A 20,349-nucleotide genomic window follows, 5' to 3' on the forward strand; every position below is an offset into this window, starting at 1 on the left:
ATGTGGGGGCTGCAATCAGATTTGGGAGACCCTGGGGCTTGGGGGCATGTCCAGTTTTCCCAGCTCCCTAGAAAATGACCACGCAGCCTGGCGCCGTGGCTCACGCCTGTAATCCCAACACTTTGGGAGGCTGAGGCAGGCAGATCACCTGAGGTCAGGAGTTCGAGACCAGACTGGCCAACATGGCAAAACCCTGTCTCTACTAAAAATACAAAAATTAGCCAGGCATAGTGGCACGTGCCTGTAATACCAGCTACTTGGGAGGGTCAGGCAGGAGAATCACTCGAACCTGGGAGGCGGAGGTTGCAGTGAGCCAAGATCGCGCCACTGCACTCCAGCCTGGGTGACAGAGTGAAACTGTGTCTCAAAAATAAAAATAAAAAGACCATGCCTACATCTGTGGTCATTCCAGGCACGGCAATGAAAAGGCAGGGTTCTGGGGTCCAGCAAGGCTGAGTTTGAATAGGATCCCTGGCCGGGCGTGGTGGCTCATGCCTGTAATCCTAGTACTTTGGGAGGCTAAGGCAGGCGAATCACGAGGTCAGGAGTTCAAGACCAGCCTGACCAATATGGTGAAACCCCATCTCTACTAAAAATACAAAAATTAGCTAGGTGTGGTGGCAGGTGCCTGTAATCCCAGCTACTTGGGAGGTCGAGGCAGGAGAATCACTTGAACCCAGGGGGCGGAGGTTGCAGTGTGCCGAGATCGTGCCAGTGCACTCCAGCCTGGGTGACAGAGTCAGACTCTGTCTCAAAAAAAAAAAAAAAAAAAAAAAAAAAAGGAATAGGATCCCTCGCTTGCTATGGTATGCGGGGCAAGTGATTTATGATCTCTGAGCCTCAGCTTGCTCATCTGTGAAATGGGGATTCTAGGGAAAGGGCAGGCCTGGCTTCTGGCTTAGTTAAGGGGCAGATTAAGAAATAAAAAGAGGCTGGGTGCAATGGCTCACACCTGTAATCCCAGCAATTTGGAAGGCTGAGGTGGAAGGATTACTTGGGGCTCAGGGGTTGAAGACAAGCCTGGTCAACACAGGAACATCTCGTCTCTCCAAAAAATTTAAAAAGTTAGCTGGCCGTGGTGGTGTGTTCCTGTGGTCCCAGCTACTTAGGAGACTGAGGCGGGAGGATCACCTCAGCCTAGGAGGGTAAGGCTTGCAGTGAGCTATGATCACACCACTGCACTCTAGCCCTGGGCAACCGATCAAGACCCAGTCTCAAAAATCGATAAATAACAATAATTAATAAGAAAAGTCAGCAGCGAGTTGGCCAAGGTCACTCAGCAGGGCTATGGGGGCTGTGATCGCATGGACTGTCTCTATGGCAACAGCAGTGAGGGTGACAGGTGGCCAGACTTGGTCCGGGAAAGTATAATAGCTCAATCTTTTGAATCTAGCGCTCCCGAATTGCTATGGCAACCATAGGGCCCTGGGCTGGCTCAAGGAGAGGGCGAGGGAAGCCTGGAGCCACGCCCCCTGGGCACGCCCCCGCACGGCCTCTCCCCATTGGTCAGTTCCGGAGGGCCCCCCCCCCCACTCCGCGAGCAGCTATAAGATGAACGGGCGGGACCAGCTGGAGGAGCGGAGACTTGAGCCTGGGGTCAGCGGAGACACCTGGGGTCTGAAGCCGCTCGCGCCCAGGTGAGTGCCCTGAGGGCGGCGTCCAGGAGCGCCCCCGGGGCTCAGGAGAGGAGCTCCAGATAGGGTGGTTGGGCGAAGGTCCGGCGGCGTGGGACGGGTACGACCGGCCAGAGCAGGTGGCTGGGACCCTTGGCCCAGTTGGCCCCAGCTCAGGACCCAGTTGGGCGAGGTCCAGGCCTCAGAGGACGCGGGGTGGCAACCGGAGGGATCGCAGGCGGCAAGTCTGAGGCCTGAGGTCGAGCTCCCCCCTCTAACTCTAGCTGGCTGCGTGACCTTGGGACCAGCATGGACCTGCTGCGTGCCTCAGTTGCCCTGTCTGTCAAATGAGCTGTGAGTGGACTAGGACCCAGCAGCTACCACCTCCAGCCGTCTGGGGTGCTTGGGCAGTTCTGGGCCTAGGCAGGGGCCGCAGGGGTAGCAGGGACCTCCCCCATCTTACAAAACAGGAAACAGCCCAGAGAGGTGAAGGTGCTTGCCAAAAATCCCACAGCTGGCCAGGTGCAGTGTCTCATGCCTGTAATCCCAGCACTTTGGGAGGCCGAGGCAGGCGGATCACTTGAGCCCAGAAGTTTGAGACCAGCCTGGGCAACATGGCGAAACCCCGTTTCTACTAAAAATACAAAAATTGGCGGAGCATGGTGGCACGTGGGTAATCCCAGCTAACTGGGAGGCTGAGGCAGGAGAATCACTTGAACCTGGGAGGCGGAAATTGCAGTGAGCTGAGATGGCGCCACTGCCCTCCGGCCTGGGCGAGAGAGATTCTGTCTTTAAAAAAATAATAAATAAAAATAACACTGCAATTAATGGTAGCATTTGAACCCAGGTCTTTCTCACCTCAGAGACCATGCTTCGAGTCACTCCAGCAACCCCACCTTGCCAGAGGCTCATTATTGGACACCTTCTGTGTACAGAGCTCTGGACATGCATTGTCTGAGCCCCACAGAATGCCCTATTATGCAGATGAGGAAACTGAGGCCCCAAGAGGTTTGAGAGTTGCTAGAGTCACAGAGCCCAATTTGACAGGATCTGACGCCTGGGCAGGTGCTCCCTTTACTCAATCCTGCCCCGCAGGGTGAACCTGTTTGCAGCACGATGTCCGAAGACGAGGCGGCTCAGATCCCCAGACCCAGTGTGTGGGAGCAGGACCAGCAGGTGAGGGCTGCCCCTCCCATGGAGTGGGGACACAAGGAATTGTGTGGGACAGTCCCTTCTAGGAGCGTTTCAGGCCAGGTATCCCGCCCCACTCCTCTTCTTGCTGGGAAAACCTGAGTCATAAAGTATTTTGGTCCATGGAGGGAATGGTCTATTTCCTAGTGGGGGCTTAATGAGGCCCTGGGAGGGGAGTGTCTCTCAAAGACACCCAGCTGGCTTCTGTGGGCCCTACCCAACCCTTTCCCTCTCCTCGGATCCCTGGGTCTCCACCTGTATCCTTCTGTCTCCATGTCCACCATCATGGCGCCCTCAATAACAACAATAATAAGAGCAGCAATCACCGTATCGGTCGCAGTTCCAAGAGTTTCACACATATTGGCTCCTTGAACACCCATCACAACCCTAGTAACGCATTTCATAGATAGGGAAACCAAGGCACAGAACAGTTCAGTTGCTTGCCCAAGTTCACACAACTTGCAGGCAGCTGAACCAGAAGTGAACAGAGGCCACTGTGCTCCAGGGGCAGTGCTCGGAACCCCCAGAATCTAACATCTCCTCCCTCGAGCAGACAGATCACAGTCGACCCTTTAACAACATGGGTTTGAACTGCACAGGTCAGGCTGGGTGCGGTGGCTCACGCCTGTAATCCCAGCACTTTGGGAGGCCAAGCGGGCAGATCAACTGAGGTCAGGAGTTCGAGACCAGCTTGGCCAACTTGGTGAAACCCTGTCTCTACTAAAAATACAAGAATTAGCCCTGTGTGGTGGTGGGTGCCTGTAGTCCCAGCTACTCGGGAGCCTGAGACAGGAGAATCGCTTGAACCCTGAAGGCGGGGGTTGCAGTGAGCCGAGATCACGCCACTGCACTCCAGCCTGGGTAACAAGAACGAGACTCCATCTCAAAAAAAAAAAAAAAAAAAAAAAAAAAAAAAGCCAGGTGCGGTGATGGCTGTCTGTAATCTCAGCTAATTGGGAGGCTGAGGCAGGAGAATCTCTTGAACCCAGGAGACAGAAATATGCAGACCTTTTTCAACCAAATGCAGATAAAAAAATATATAGTATTTGGCCAGGTGCAGTGGCTCATGCCTATAATCCCAGCATATTAGGAGACTGAAGCAGGAGGATCGCTTGAGCCAGGAGTTCAAGACCAGCATGGGCAACACAGCAAGACTCTATCTCTATAAAATAAAATTAGCTGGGCACAGTGGTGGGCACCTGTAATCCGAGGTACTTGGAGACTGAGGTGGGAGGATTGCTTGAGCCTACGAGGCTGAGGCTGCAGTGAGCCGTGCTTGAATCACTGCCCTCCAGCCTGGGCAACAGAGCAAGACCTGGTCTTTATTGAAAACAAAAAAACTGTGACCAGGTGCAATGGCTCAGGCCTGTAATCCCAGCACTTCGGGAGGCTGAGGTGGGTGGATCACCTGAGATCAGGAGTTCGAGACCAGCCTGGCTAACATAGTGAAATCCTGTTTCTACTAAAAATAAAAATAAATTGGCTGGGCGTGGTGGCTCACGCCTGTAATCCCTATACTTTGGGAGGCCAAGGCAGATGGATCACCTGAGGTTGGGAGTTTGAGACCAGCCTGACCAACGTGGAGAAACCCCATCTCTACTAAAAATACAAAACAAAATGGGTATAGTGGCACATCCCTGTAATCCCAGCTCCTCAGGAGGCTGAGGCAGGAGAATCACTTGAACCCAAGAGGCAGAGGTTGCGCTGAGCCGAGATCGCACCACTGCACTCCAGCCTGGGTGATAGAGCGAGACTCCATCTTAAATAATAATAATAATTGCCAGGTGTGGTGGTGGGCGCCTGTAATCCCAGCTACTTGGGAGGCTGAGGCAGGAGAATTGTTTGAATCCAGGAGGAGGAGGTTGCAGTGAGCCGAGAAGGTGCCACTGCACTCCAGCCTGGGTGACAAGAGTGAAACCCCATTACAAACAAAATTGTAATGCTCTGTGTACGCCATGGGAAGAGGAGCCTGTGCATGCAGGAACCATGACACTCTCACATCCGCATTTATCTTCACCGCCTCTAGAGTACACCGCGGTGCTCAGTACTCCATCCTTCCACTCTCCCATCCCTCGTCCTGGCCCAGAGAGGGGAAGTAGGTTGAGGTGTGGCTGGGGTCCCACTTCCCCCAGGGTCTCCCTGATGCCGACCCTTCCCGCAGAACGTGGTGCAGCGCGTGGTGGCTCTGCCCCTGGTCAGGGCCACGTGCACCGCGGTCTGCGATGCTTACAGCGCGGCCAAAGACAGGCACCCGCTGCTGGGCTCCGCCTGCCGCCTGGCTGAGAACTGTGTGTGCGGCCTGACCACCCGTGCCCTGGACCACGCCCAGCCGCTGCTCGAGCACCTGCAGCCCCAGCGTGAGTGCCCCGGCCCGTGTCCCCAGGAGCTGTGGCTTGCCCGCCCCGCCCCCGTCCCGTCCCATCCTCCTTGGTCTATCTGCATGACATTCCTGGGGGTCATCTTCAGCCTAGCCACCTGTCCCACTGCCATGCCACCTCTCCTCAATCTCTTCACTTAAGTCTCTCTTTAATCTGATCACCAGCCGGGCATAGTGGCTCATGCCTATGATCCCAGCACTTTGGGAGGCCGAGGCAGGAGGCTCACTTGAGGCCAGGAGTTCAAGACCAACCGGGGCAACATAGCGAGACCCTGTATCTCAAAATTTTTTTTTTGTTTGTTTGTTTTTACATCTGGCTGGGTGTGGTGGCTCATGCCTGTAATCCCAGCACTTTGTGAGGCTGAGGCGGGTGGATCACAAGGTCAGGAATTCAAGACCAGCCTGGATAACATAGTGAAACCCTGTCTCTACTAAAAATACAAAACTTGGCCAGGAGTGGTGGCACGCACCTGTAATCCCAGCTACTCGGGAGGCTGAGGCAGGAGAATTGCTTGAACCTGGGAGGCGGAGGTTGCAGTGAGCCAAGACCGCACCATTGCACTCTAGCCTGGGCAACAGAGTGAGACTCCATCTCAAAAAAAAAGAAAAAAAAAAAAATCTGATCCCCTGACAGGCGCGGTGGCTCATGCCTGTAATCCCAGCATTTTAGGAGTCCGAGGCAGGCAGATCACTTGAGGTCAGGAGTTCGAGACCAGCCTGGCCAACATGGTGAAACCCCATCTCTACTAAAAATACAAAAAATTAGCTGGGCATGGTGGTAGGCACCTGTAATCCCAGCTCCATGGGAGGCTGAGGCAGGAGAATCGCTTGAACCTGAGAGGCAGGGGTTGCAGCAAGCTGAGATCGCGCCACTGCACTCCAGCCTGGGTGATAGAGCTAGACTCTGTCTCTAGATAAATAAATCTGATCCCCTGGCCCTCTGCCCTTACCTGTTTACTGGCGGGGCCCCTCCTCTCTGTCCCTATTCCGTCTGTCTCCCTGTGTCCCCTCATTTGTTGGCCTGAGGTGGCTTGGGTCCATTTGTCTCTCCAGGCCCCCTCCCCTCTGCGCCTGCCTCTGCCTGTCCTCAGCCCCGCAGCCTCCACTCTGCAGTTCTCACATCTCTGTGGACCCCTGAGCCGATGACAGGCAGGGGACTACAGGACCCTTGGCCTCTAGTCTGACCCAGGAAGAAGGTCACCTGAGGGTCCTAGCTCAGCACCTCCTCACCTCCCTCTCAGCCAACTTCTGTGACCTTGAGTCTGTCCGCTGGGCCATCTGAGCTGGGCACGGCTGAAAAGTCACCTCGGTGCTGGGAGAACAGGGTGGGTGGCAGGGCCCAGGCAGGAGGGCAGAGGAGGCAGTGCCCAACCCAGTGGCCTACCCATACACTCAGGGCCCCCAGTCTCACCTAGGGAGGCAGGCAGGTCCCCCTGTGATCTAAGCCTTCTCCCCATCTCCCTCTCCTAGGCTCTCCAGGAGCCACAGGTATCTGCACCATCGTCTTTGGTGTAAGCGGTTTCTTGGTGTAAGGTCTCAGGAAGCCTGTCCATCTCCCGGTGTGGGTCTCATTTCCATTATTCTGTTTTGTCTCTCCCGGTCTCTCCTGGTCTCCTTCCTTCTCTGTCTCTGCTTCTCTCTCTAGCATTCCCTCCCTCTACAACTCTCACTGTTTCCCTATCTCCCTCTGTGTCTCCCGGAGTCTCATTCCCCACCTCTCTCCCTTCAGTGGCCACCATGAACAGTCTCGCCTGCAGGGGCCTGGACAAGCTGGAGGAGAAGCTTCCCTTTCTCCAGCAACCTTCAGAGACGGTACCCCGGACAACTAGACATGGGGACCTCCAGCGGGGGCAGGCCAGACTAAAGGCGGGAGGGAGGGAGGGATGGTGCCAGCCAGGCTGTTAGTTAACTCGAGAAAAAACAGCCAGGTTAAGATAACTGCAACATGTGTGTGTGTGTGTGTGTGTGTGTATGTATATATACATATATGTATATATACATGTATGTATATATGTATATCTGTATAGTGTATGTATATCTGTATAGTGTATATATGTGTATATATGTATAAGTGTACATATGTATATACGTATACGCGTATATATACGTATGCGTATATGTGTATATATACGTATATGTGTATATATGTGTATGTATATGTATATATATGTATGTATATATCTATGTATTGCTTGTATTGTATTGTATATATCTATGTATATATATACGCGTATACGTGTATACATATATACACGTATACGCATATATACGTATGCGTATATATACGTATGCATATATGTGTATATATACGTATATGTATATGTGTATATATGTGTATGTATATGTATATATATGTATGTATATATCTATGTATTGCTAGTAAGGGCGGGTAACTCCTCAAACCTGTGAAGGAAGGGTTTATCACTATTTATAGGGGAAACTGAGGCACGGAGCCAGGAAGAAGTCCAGGGATCTTTGATTCCCAGCCCCAGGGAACTAGGGTGGCAGAAATGGAGCTGGAGTCCCGCGGTTGCCTGGAGTGGGGGGGCCCTTCCTTCCAGGTGGTGACCTCGGCCAAGGACGCGGTGGCCAGCAGTGTCACGGGTGTGGTGGACCTGGCCCAGCGAGGCCGGCGCTGGAGCGTGGAACTGAAGCGCTCCGTGAGCCATGCCATGGATGTTGTGCTGGAAAAATCAGAGGAGCTGGTGGATCACTTCCTGCCCATGACGGAGGAAGAGCTCGGTGAGGACGACACCCTCAACCCTAACCCCTGAGTCCTGCCCCGTCCCCATCCCCCCATGGTACGGATCAGAGAGGTCTGAGACTCACCCAAGGTCACACAGCAGATCAGCAGGAAACATACAACTCGAAACCAGGCCTGTCCTCTCTCCCAGTCACTTCCATGGACCCCAACCTGCATCCTGCCAGGAGTCAGAACACCCAGACCCTAAGGGCATACAGGGCTTTTAGACTTGAGGTCCCAAACTGGTGGCCCCCCAAATGCCTATACAACATGTTTTAAATATTTTCATTCTTTGCATGCATTTAACAACCAGATTTTGCATTACATGTCCCAATTCTTGGCTTGTTTTGAAAAACTAGACACACTGCCAGGCACAGTGGCTTACGCCTGTAATCCCAGCACTTTGGGAGGCCAAGGTGGGCAGATCATGAGGTCAGGAGTTCAAGACCAGCTTGGCCAACATAGTGAAACCCCGTCTCTACTAAAAATACAAAAAATTAGCCAGGCATGGTGGCAGGTGCCTGTATTCTCAGCTACTCGGGAGGCTGAGGCAGGAGAATCACTTGAACCCGGGAGGTGAAGGTTGCAATGAGCCGAGATCGCGCCATTGCACTCCAGTCCGGGCGACAGTGCAAAACTCCGTCTCAAAAAAAAAAGAAAAAAAGAAAAACTAGACACAGCCAGAATATTGTCTGCCCCTTCAGATGGTTTGTTCAGCCCCACTAGTCTCCAGTGGTTATGTCGTATCTACTTTGATGGTTTTTGGTACCTGCCTGGCCCTGGAGACCATGTGAATGTCCAACTCCAGCCTTACAGCACTGGAAGAATGTATGGGCTTACCCCAACCTTAGCAGAAAAGCAGGGAGGCAGCCGGGCGCAGTGGCTCACACCTGTAATCCCAGCACTTTGGGAGGCCGAGGCGGGCCGATCACGAGGTCAGGAGATCAAGAACACCCTGGCTCACACGGTGCAAACCCCGTCTCTACTAAAAATACAAAAAATTAGCCGGGCCTGGTGGCAGGCACCTGTAGTCCCAGCTACTCGGGAGGCTGAGGTGGGAGAATGGCGTGAACCTGGGAGGCGGAGCTTGCAGTGAGCCGAGATTGCACCACTGCACTGCAGCCTGGGCGACAGAGGGAGACTCCGTCTCAAAAAAAAAAAAAAAAAAAAAAAAAATTTTTAGAGATGGGGGTCTTGCTATGTTGCCCAGGCTGGTCTCCAACTCCTGGGCTCAAGTGATCCCCCTGCCTTGGCCTCCCAAAATGCTGGGATTACAGGTGTGAGCCACTGTGCCTGGACTATGATATATTCTTTTTATTTTTTTCCACCATATCTTGTGTGGATTTTCTCTTTATTATTTTTCATTTTTTTAATTTTAATTTTTTTTTGAGACGGAGTCTTGTTCTGTTGCCCAGGCTAGAGGGCAGTGGCATGATCATAACTAACTGCAGCCTTCAATTCCTGGGCTCAATTGATCCTCCTGCCTCAGCTTCTCAAGCAGCTGGGACTACAGGCACACACCACTGTGCCCAGCCCTGGCTACTTTCCGTATTTCTTTTTTAGAGATGGGGTCTTGCTAGATTGCCTAAGCTGGTCTCAAAGTCATCCTCCCTGGGCTCAAGCAGTCCTCCCATCTCGGCCTCCCAAAGTGCTGGGATTACAGGTGCATGCCGCTGCGCCCAACCTATATTTTTAAAAGGCTGCTTAAAAGGCCGGCGCGGTGGCTCAAGCCTGTAATCCCAGCACTTTGGGAGGCCAAGGCGGGCGGATCACGAGGTCAGGAGATCGAGACCATCCTGGCTAACATGGTGAAACCCCGTCTCTACTAAAAATACAAAAAAATTAGCCGGGCGTGTTGGCGGGCGCCTGTAGTCCCAGCTACTCGGGAGGCTGAGGCAGGAGAATGGCGGGAACCCGGGAGGCGGAGCTTGCAGTGAGCCGAGATCGCGCCACCGCACTCTAGCCTGGGGGACAGAGCAAGACTCCGTCTGAAAAAAAAAAAAAAAAAAGGCTGCTTAAAAGAATGGTTAAGCAGGCCGGGCACGGTGGCTCATACCTGTAAACCCAGCACTTTAGGAGGCCGAGGCCGGTGGATCAGTTGAGCTCAGGAGTTCTAGACCAGCCTGGCCAACGTGGTGAAACCCCATCTCTACTAAAAATACAAAACTTAATCAGGTGTGGTGGTGCATGCCTGTGGTCCCAGCTACTCAGGAGGCTGAGGCAGGAGAATCGCTTGATTCTGGGAGGCAGAGGTTGCAGTGAGCTGGGATAGTGCCACTGCACTCCAGCCTGGGGGCAGAGCGAGACTCCATCTCAAAGAAAAAAAAAAATGGTTAAGCAGTTTGGGGCCAACGTGCCTGAGTTCCAATCTGGGTCTGCTTCTTGCATCCTGCAGGATCTCACCTCTCCCTTGCCTCGGTTTTCCTCCTGTGTAAAACAGGGCCCGCAATAGTGCCTACATCTTAGGGTTTGGGGAAGACCAAATGGGTTGATGTCAGTCAAGGGGAACTGTGAATGTGGGAACCTGTGGCTTCTGTACCCAGAGGTGGGTGAGCAGATGTGGAGGGGGTGGCTGTGCTGACCCCGCGCTGTCCCCGAATCCTGTCCTCCAGCGGCACTGGCAGCTGAGGCTGAGGGCCCTGAAGTGGGTTCGGTGGAGGATCAGAGGAGACAGCAGGGCTACTTTGTGCGCCTCGGCTCCCTGTCAGCGCGGATCCGCCACCTGGCCTACGAGCACTCTCTGGGGAAACTGAGGCAGAGCAAACACCGTGCCCAGGACACCCTGGCCCAGCTGCAGGAGATGCTGGAGCTGGTGAGAGCCCGCTGCCCGCCTCTGCTCCGGGATGCAGGCCAATCAGCATGGATTGAGCGCCAGCTGAATACCAGATCCCGTGCTAGCCTGAAGCAGGAGGCGGAGCTGGGTGCAGCTGTCTCCAGCTGCGTGTGTTCAGGGCTGGGGGACCCGGGCCTGGAGGAGCCCAGGGATGTCATGGCTCTGCCTGGAGAGTCAGGGAGGGGTTTTGTGGAAGAGGGGAAGGAGAAGCTGGAATTTATAGCAAGTTAGGGTAGGTCAGAAGACAGCCTTCCTCTTCTGGTGCCCTCCTCATCAGAATCCTCCCATCCTCAGCTCTTCCCTCCCCGCAGCAGCCACCAGAGGGCACCTGTGAGCCCCTGAGTCAGGTCTGTCCCTTCTCTACCCACAGCCCTCTATGGCTCCCACCTCCCTTGGGGTCCAAGCCCAAGTCTTCCCCACGGCCCTGCACAACCTGCCTCGGTCTCCTAAATGCTTACTGAGTCCAGATCAGTGGTCCTGGACCCCACCGCCACCCCTAGATCCCCCAGCTCTGAAGACCACCATTTCTGTCCTTGCAGATAGATCACATGCAGTTTGGGGTGACCCCCACCGCCCCGGCCCGCCCTGGGAAGGTGCACAAGCTGTGGGGGGAATGGGGCCAGCGCCCTCCGGAGAGCCGCCGCCGGAGCCAGGTGAGACTTTCAGGGCGCCAGGTGAGACCGCAGGAGTGCCAGGTGAGGTGGTGTCTGCCACCAGGCCGCGGAGGAAGAGGGAGAGTGACGGACTGTGGGTCAGCCCAGTACTGCTGGGAAACCCAGCTCAAGATATCTCAAACCAAGTGCTGAGCTCAGCTAGTTGAGGTGTCTGTGGGGGGAAACTGAGGCAGGTTTAAGTCCCATTGTGTGTTTTACTTATGTATTTATTTTGAGATGGAGTTTTATTGTTTTATTTATTTTTGAGATGGAGGGAGGTGGGAGGGGAGGGGTGTGTTAGCCCAGGCAAGCAATAGTCCCTGGCTTCCCACTCCTTCTCTCTTTCCCTCCCTCCACATTCTCTCCCTGAACCTATAGCCTATAAACCATCTCTCCACTTTCCACTTTATTTTTATTTATTTATTTGAGATGGAGTCTCACTCTGTCGCCCAGGCTGGAGTGCAGTGGCACGATCTCAGCTCACTGCAACCTCCACCTCCCGGGTTCCAGCGATTCTCCTGTCTTAGCCTCCTAAGTAGCTGGGACTACAGGTGCCCACCACCACGCCCGGCTAATTTTTTTTTATTTTTGGTAGATACGGGGTTTCACCATGTTGGCCAGGCTAGTCTTGAACTCTGCACCTCAGGTGATCCGCCTGCCTCGGCCTCCCAAAGTGCTGGGATTACAGGCATGAGCCACCGCACCCGGCCCCATTGTGTTTATGAAGGAGACTGAGTCAGGGCTGGGTCACGTTCTGTGTCTATGGGGGACAGGACTATGAGACAGGTTGACAGCCCCACTGTGGGTCCATCAGAGAAACCGAGGCAGGACAGCAGTCCTCCTGGGCTTCCATAGGGGAAACTGAGGTCCCCGCCCCCTGCAGGCAGAGCTGGAGACGCTGGTGCTGTCCCGCAGCCTGACCCAGGAGCTGCAGGGCACGGTAGAGGCGCTGGAGTCCAGCGTGCGGGGCCTGCCCCCCGGCGCCCAGGAGAAGGTGGCTGAGGTGCGGCGCAGCGTGGACGCCCTGCAGACCGCCTTCGCTGATGCCCGCTGCTTCAAGGACGTGCCAGCGGCCGCGCTGGCCGAGGGCCGGGGTCGCGTGGCCCGTGCGCACGCCTGCGTGGACGAGCTGCTAGAGCTGGTGGTGCAGGCCGTGCCGCTGCCCTGGCTGGTGGGACCCTTCGCGCCCATCCTTGTGGAGCGACCCGAGCCCCTGCCCGACCTGGCGGACGTGGTGGACGAGGTCATCGGGGGCCCTGACCCCCGCTGGGCACACCTGGACTGGCCGGCCCAGCAGAGAGCCTGGGAGGCCCAGCACAGGGATGGGAATGGGGACGGGGACGGGATGGGTGTTGCCGGGGACATCTGCGAGCAGGAACCTGAGACCCCCAGCTGCCCAGTCAAGCACACCCTCATGCCCGAGCTGGACTTCTGACCCATGGGCCAGTGGAGGCGGGGAGGAAAGGCCACCTGCACGCCCCGATCCCTGCTGCCCCCTGGTGGCCACACGTAAGCATGAGGCCTTGGCCTTGACCCTTCTTTGGAATCAGGCCCAACTCAGGATCCCTCACCACCGTTTTGGTATTGGACTCTCCCATTTTTTCCTTGAACACATGGACAAAGAGGCCCAGGGGGAGCAGGGCCGCGAACCCAATTCAGGCAAACCTGAGCCACAAGCTGGGTTCTTCACCTATGTCCTGTTCCCCAGCTCCATGAAGCTCATCCAAATCTTTCTGAGGGGCTGGGCACAGTGGCTCACGCCTGTAATCCCAGCACCTTGGGAGGCTGAGGCAGGTGGATCATCTGAGGTCAGGAGTTCGAGATCACCCTGGCCAACATGATGAAACCCTGTCTCTACTAAAAATATATATATTAAAAAGCCGGGCATGGTGGTGTGCACCTGTAGTCCCAGCTAGCTGTGAGGCTGACGCAGAAGAATTGCTTAAACCTGAGAGGCGCAGAGGTTGCAGTGAGCAGAGATCACGCCACTGCAAACCAGCCTGGGTGACAGAGCGAGACTCCATCTAACAAAAAATAATAACAGCCTCCCCAAGAAATACACATTTTGCCCAATGCCTTCTGTTTGGGGCTTTGAAAAGTAGAGCCCTGACTGGGTGTGGTGGCTGACACCTGTAATCACAGCGGTTTGGGAGGCCAAGGTGGGAGGACTGCTTGAGCCCAGGAGTTGGAGGCTGCAGCGAGCCATGATCTTGCCCCTGCACTCTTGCCTGGGTGACACAGCAAGACCCTATCTCAAAAATGTTTTTAAAAAATACTTTCCAGGGAAACACACATTTTGCCCTATTTGGAACTTTGAAAAGTGAGCCCTCCTCTGCCCGTGGGCTGTCCTGCTCAGCCTGCCATACCCACTTGCTTTGCTGTTTGAGATTTGCCCCCAGAATAAAGGTCCTTTTTGTTGAAAGGCCCATGTGTGTGTTCCAGCCAGGGTGGGTCTCAGTCCCAGGGGGCTGGGGGCCACGGAGGTGTGTCACTGCAGAGACACGGAGAAGGGGGCGTGTAGAGCCAGAGTTCAAGATCTAGAAGAATGATGCTTCTCTGACCTGCCTGTCATCCTGTCTGGGATCCACCGTTACTGCCCAGCCCACGTGGGGTAAGCATTGCCACTTAAAATTAGCCAGGCACCACGGCTCATATCTGTAATCCCAGCACTTTGGGAGGCTGAGGTGAGAGGATTGCATGAGCCCAGGAGTTCTGACACCAGCCTGGGCAACACAGGAGACCTTGTCTCTACAAAAAATTGTAAAATGACGCATGGTGCGAGCCTGTGCCCCAACTACTCAGGAGGCTGAGGCAGCAGGATCGCTCGAGCCTAGGAAGTTGAGGTTGCTTTGATGGGTAACTACTCCACTCCAGCCTGGGCAACGCAGCGAGACCCTGTCTCTTAAACCAGAGCATTGCCCCTTCGGCTGCATGGAAGCTGTTCTCATCCTGGTACAGGTGAATTTCGTGGAAATTGCAGGGAGCAGAAAAGAAGGGGAAGGAGTCAGATGGGGCAGCTGTCTCTCCACCTCCTGGTCCTGCAGGAGCTGGTCTTGCTGTGGTCTCTCCAGCTGCACTGGCCAGGATGGGAAGACACAGGCAGGGCAAGGGCCATGGGCTGGTCTCAGGGGGTCCCTCCTGTCCTCTGACCGCATTCTTGGCTGCTCTTCCGATTTCCCTGGGGCTGGGCGGGGTGTTGGGAAACCACAGCTTGGTATGGTGAGGTCAGGGTGGCCCCTGACTTCCCTGGGACATAGTCCAGAGGGCAGCTCTGGGATCTCCGACCACTTCCACCAGCCAAATCTACCTCCCTGCTCCTGTTCTGGAACCTCCCACAGGTCCCCACTGCCCACAGGCCAAACTCTTCACCTTCCAGCTTCCTCCTCCAACCTGACCTGGATACTTCGCTCTCTTCCCATTGAAGTGGGCACATTCCCACCTCCGGGCCTTTGCTGAGGCTGTGCGGCCACCTGGAATACCCTTCCCACCCCCATCTGTCCCTCAGACACATCTCATACATCCTCAAGGCCCAGCCTCAATGCCGCCTCCTCCAGGAAGGCTTCCTGGACTCCATCCCAGCCGGATACTTCCCTCCTCCGGTCCTCCATAGGCCACCTTCTCAAGGTTTCTTGCCCTTTCCACCTTGACTTATAGCCCCATGCAGCCTTGCCCTCTCTTCCCACATGAGGCTGGGGGCTCCTGGCAGGGCCAGGCCTGTTGAGGATGATCAGAACAGCAAACAGGGATAGGCATTTTGGCAGAGGGAATAGCTTAGGGAAAGGCACAGCAGCAGGGAAATCAGTTTCACTGGAGCAGAGGTGAGGAAAAGAGAATGGGTTGAGCTAAGCCCTGGGAATTTTTTCTTTTTTTTTTTGCGGGGGGGTGGGTGCGGGGAAGGAGTCTCGCTCTGCCACCCAGGCTGGAGTGCAGCGGTGCGATCTCGGCTCACTGCAACCTCCACCTCCCAGGTTCAAGTGATTCTCCTGCCTCAGCCTCCCGAGCAGCTGGGATTACAGGTGTGTGCCACCACACACAGCTGATTTTTGTATTTTTAGTACAGATAGGGTTTTGCCATGTTGGCCAGGCTGGTCTCGAACTCCTAACCTCAGGTGATCCACCTACTTCGGCCTCCCAAGATGCTGGGATTACAGGCATGAGTCACTGTGCCTGGCCCATTAATTCACTTAATTTTTATTTAAAAATATTTTTTGGGCAGCCGGGCACGGTGGCTCATGCCTGTAATCCCAGCACTTTGGGAGGCTGAGGCAGGCGGATCACGAGGTCAGGAGATCGAGACCATCCTGCCTAGCACAGTGAAACCCCGTCTCTACTAAAAATTAAAAAATTAGCCGGGTGTGGTGGCGAGTGCCTGTAGTCCCAGCTACTCGGGAGGCTGAGGCAGGAGAATGGCATGAACCCGGGAGGCAGAGCTTGCAGTGAGCCAAGATCACACCACTGTACTCCAGCCTGGGCGACAGAGTGCGACCCCGTCTCAAATTTTTTTTTTCTTTTGAGACGGGGTCGCGCTCTGTCGCCCAGGCTGGTCTCAAACTCCTGTGCTCAAGTCAGTCCTCCTGCCTCGGTCTCCCTAAATGCTGGGATCACAGGGTGAGCCATGGGTATATATACCTGGCCTGAGGTATATATTTTTAAAAGGGAGATCCAGGAAGGCCTCTTTGAGGAGGTGATATTTGAGGAAAGATCTGGAAGGAGGTGAGGGATGTGGGAAAGGGTGCTGGAGGCAAAAGCAACAACACGCACGAAGGCCTTGAGGCAGGTGTCGGGGGCCAAGCAGGCACAGTCACGTGTGTCTTTGAGGGACTCCTCTGTCCTGGCGTGTTATGGGAACAGTGAAAAGGCCTGTGTGGCTGGAGCAGAGTGAGGAGAAGAAGGAGGGGAAGGTGGAGAGCGGACGAGGCAGGTTATGCAGGGCCTAGTGGGCTGTAGGAAGGGGATTTGGGCTTTGACCCCGGGCTCCCACCCCAGGGAAGGTGGGAGCCATGGAGGGTGCTGGGCAGAGGAGGGCAGGTCCTGGCTGGGATGTTTATGATCACTTTTTAATTTTTTCTCCCCACACACTGGGCTGTGGCTGCCCTTTGGGAAGGGGAGGGGCACCCAGAGCTCTCCCAGCCACCCTTGGGAAGCACTGGCTGGTAGGAGAGGTTGGGGGACACCTCCCCTTCTCTTTCCCCACTGTTTGTCAAACACAGCGTCGGCTCCAAGGAGACAGATGGCCTGGGAATCATCAGATCCTGTGACTGGACCCTCCCTCCTCCCAGCCCAGTGCCCAGAGCCACCCACGGGGTCTGCCCTCTCACCCCCAAAAACACAGGGCTAGGAACCCTGTCTCAGGGGCAGGTAGGAGGGGGACACAGCCCAGGGTGGGCGTCATGGCCATTCCTCTGTCCACCCATCCACAAACAGCCCAGCACATAGGCTGGGCTCAGCACAAAGGTTCCGGGTCTGGGTTTGAATCCGGTCCTCACCACTTCCTGGAACAGGACGCCTCCTCCAAGGAGCCTCCCTGGGTTGGCCCAAGCCCCCCAGGCTGGGTTTCCACTCCTGGGGTGCCCCCAGCTTGGCTGGTGCTCCATCTTGGTCTGCGTTTTGGCCCAAGTCCCTTCTGGAGAGTGACGGGCTCCCCTCCACACTGAGGACACCCCCTGCTCCTTGCCGAGACCCCGCTTCTGCCTGGGTAACGCGAAGGTAGCATTTGTTCAGTGCACGACCTCATCTCACAGAGGCTCAGATCACACAGAGGCTCACAACCACTCTCTGTGTTGCTCCATTGAGCCAAACGTGTATTAAGCACCAAATGTATGCAAGGCACTGTTCTGTGGGTAGAAGAGGGTGCCCTGTGGGAACCTGCGGGGAGGTGTTCCAGGCAGAGGGCACAGCCCATGCAGAGGCCCTAAGGCAGGGCCATGCCAGGTGTGCTGGAGGCATATCGAGGAGGCCTGCGTGGCTGGGATGAAGCAAGCGAAGGAGGAAGCTGGGGGAGATGAGAGCAGAGAAGAAGCTGGACGTTACGGGACGTGGTGCGGAGTATGAGGGAGAAAACGGAGGCACAAAGATGGTAACCGGCCAAGGCGTCCTGGCGCAGCAGGGATTTGAACTACACCCACCTCGTGGATGGAACTGGAGGCAGGACGGCACACAGGCGGTCCCTCGGGCCCAGGAGGGGAGCCCAGCTGGCCTGTGAGCCACTCAGCCTGATGCAAGCTGTGGGCAGGGAACAGGGGAAAGGTACTGGGCCCAGGCCCACGCTGGGCTGGGCAGGTGGCCACGTGACCGTCCAGGCCACCTCCCCCGGGCCCATTGGCTGCCTGCCCCTGCTGGCTGGGCCTGCGCCTGCCCCAGACCCTATAAGGCCAGGGAGCCGAGGGCAGAGCCAGCTGCCAGCCGGGCCGGTCCGTCCTCCAGGGAACCCTGCGCAGTCCAGGTGAGCGGGGCCGCGTCTGCTTCAGTGACACCAGGGCGAGGCCAGGCCTGCAGGTGGGTGTTGGGGGCTGCTCAGGCTTTCGGTGGGGACTGGGTGTGGGATGGGAGCCCGGGGAACCCCCATTCACGCACCTTCTCTGCCCCCTTCCAGCTTCTCACGTTCTTACTATGTCTGCTCCGGACGAAGGGAGACGGGATCCTCCCAAACCGAAGGGCAAGGTAAAGAGAGGAAACGGGGCAGATTCTTGCTGGGGCCTGGAGATACCCCAGAGCTGGGGAAGGTGACCTCCACAGTCCTGGGGTCTCAAGTCTGGAGAGGTGCTTCCCTGATGGGCTGGCGGGAGAGGTCTGGGAGCCATGATGCCAACCCCTTCCTTTCTGACCCAAGCTGGAGGCGGGGGACCCACGCAGACCTCGGCACCTTCCCCAGCGGGTGACCTTGGGCCGGCCTCAGCTCTGCCCCTCTCTCAGCCTCAGTTTCCCCATCTGTGCAGTGGGGATCCTGGAAGGAAAAGGTCTTTGGAGATCTGATAGACGATCTTTTTCTCTCTGCATGGGAGGCAGGCTGAGTCTGCCCATTGCCCAGGTGTGGAAACTGAGGCTGAGTGGCTGAAACACTTTCCCGAGGTCACCCGGGAGCAAGGGGCCGGGGCGGCACTGGGCTGATCGATCGATGCGTCCTCTGACCCCTGTCCCTGCCGAGGCTTGGCCCGCTCATCCTGCACACCCCCTCCCCCATGCAGACCCTGGGCAGCTTCTTTGGGTCCCTGCCTGGCTTCAGCTCTGCCCGGAACCTGGTGGCCAACGCACATAGCTCGGTGAGAGCCCAGCCGGCTGCTGAGCCCGCAGGAGTGCCTGCCGCCGAGGCTGCCCAACCACAGGCTCAGGGTGAGTGGCCGGCTCAGCTAGGGGCGCAGGGGGACTCTAGACATGGACCTGGGAGAAGGAGCTCCCCGGGCAGGGACTTCCAGCCATTTGGGGAGCCCTCCATATTTGTCTGTGTGCTCTCATCAGACACTAGGACATCTTGTGGTGGATGGGGAAACTAAGGCATAAATATGGGGGGTGAGTGGCCGAAGGTGGCTTTCAACCCAGCCTGTCTCCCTGCAATGCCCCCCACTCAGTCCCTCAGCCATTCCCCCACCCTGCACCCCATTTCTGATGCACCGTGGCCCGGGCTGAGTGACATCCAGACTCCCAGGGAGGAGGAACAGCTCCCCTGGGGTCACACAGGCCGGGGGCTCCCCAGCCTCCTGTGGCTCAGCTTGGGCTATCAGGGACAGTGACAGGGAACCCAGGGTTGGGGCGGCCGCCTGAGCTGGGCCTCCCTCTGGGCCCAGAGCCCCAGGCAGCTGACTTGTGCTCCACATACCTTGGCCTGGCGATAGGCAGCAGGCAGCTGTGGCGGGGGCGGGGCGGGGCGGGCTGGGCAAGGGGCTGCTCCCCCACCCCAGGCTATATGAACCCCGGGACCCAGGGTGGGCGTCCAGCACCCAGCAGAGGAAGTTCTACGGAGCCCTGCTTCAGGGAACAGCGGCCCTAGGCTTGGGGGGAGCCCCCAGCGGGGTTGGGGGGTGACCAGGTCTGGCTGGTAGCCGTGGATGTCACCTCCTGCTGTCCCTGGCGGGGTAGCTGAAACATTTGTGACCTTTCAGGCCGTGCCTGGCTATTGCGCAATGGGCACCCGGGGTAGATGGTTCTAACCTGCATCCTTCACCCTCCCTGACCGGCCCCTGTCCCCACAGTGGCTGCCCACCCAGAGCAGACGGCCCCATGGACGGAGAAGGAGCCGCAACCTTCGGAAAAGGTGAGAGGCATGTGCAGGGCAGGGTCTGATGTGGCAGGAGCCCTGGGGGTGCCCCCGCCTGGGACATTTCAGTTCCTGCCATCTGGGGGGCTGCTGTGGGCCTGAGGGAAGGCAGACAGCCTGGGGATCCCAGGCGGAGCTTCCCCCTCTGAGCCTCTATTTCGACATCTGTGAAATGGTTGCAGTGCTACCTCACTCTAATCACATAAGGTTCCAGTCTACGCAGGGTTGTGCCTGGCACGATGAGACCAAAGTGACAGCAGCGTTAAGCACTTTATTTCTTCTACTTTTATTTTTTGAGATGCAGTTTCGCTATTTCACCCAGGCTGGAGTGCAGTGGCACGATCTCAGCTCACTGTAACCTCTGCCTCCCAGGTTCAAGCGATTCTCCTGCCTCAGCCTCCTGAGTAGCTGGGACTACAAGTGCTCACCACCATCTCCAGCTAATTTTTGTATTTTTAGCAGAGACGGGGTTTCACTATGTTGGTCAGGCTGGTCTCGAAGTCCTGACCTCAGGTGATCCACCCACCTCAGCCTCCCAAAGTGCTGGGATTACAGGCATTAGCCACTGCGCCTGGCAAGAGGACCTGTTTTAATCAGCATTTTCCAGATGAGGATATTAGCTCAGAGAGGGCATGTGGCTTGCCTAAGGCCACACAGCGAGTGTCAGGGGCAGAAGAGGGTAAAAAGC

At 56.2% G+C, this 20,349-nt stretch overlaps 1 protein-coding gene across 1 annotated transcript; it reads left to right on the forward strand.

The window, feature by feature from the left end:
* The first annotated feature begins 1,579 nt into the window (after positions 1-1,579).
* Positions 1,580-13,829, forward strand: PLIN5 (perilipin 5). Its single transcript, XM_003280564.3, has 8 exons — positions 1,580-1,637; positions 2,709-2,789; positions 4,966-5,161; positions 6,911-6,993; positions 7,743-7,923; positions 10,537-10,736; positions 11,297-11,410; positions 12,294-13,829. Exons 2-8 carry the CDS (start codon positions 2,730-2,732, stop codon positions 12,843-12,845), a joined length of 1,386 nt encoding a protein of 461 aa, XP_003280612.2. The 5' UTR covers positions 1,580-1,637; positions 2,709-2,729; the 3' UTR covers positions 12,846-13,829.
* The last annotated feature ends 6,520 nt before the right edge of the window (positions 13,830-20,349 follow it).

This window comes from Nomascus leucogenys, chromosome 17 (assembly GCF_006542625.1).
Source record: "Nomascus leucogenys isolate Asia chromosome 17, Asia_NLE_v1, whole genome shotgun sequence".
Lineage (NCBI taxonomy): Eukaryota > Metazoa > Chordata > Mammalia > Primates > Hylobatidae > Nomascus > Nomascus leucogenys.

What these genes read in the sequence shown, in the direction of transcription:
- PLIN5 (XM_003280564.3), top strand. Translation starts at nt 2,730, where the DNA reads ATGTCCGAAGACGAGGCGGCTCAGATCCCCAGACCCAGTGTGTGGGAG. An exon ending in TCCAGCAACCTTCAGAGACG is followed by an intron (nt 6,994 to 7,742) that starts GTACCCCGGACA and finishes CCTTCCTTCCAG; the next exon opens with GTGGTGACCTCGGCCAAGGA. An exon ending in TGCAGGAGATGCTGGAGCTG is followed by an intron (nt 10,737 to 11,296) that starts GTGAGAGCCCGC and finishes CTGTCCTTGCAG; the next exon opens with ATAGATCACATGCAGTTTGG.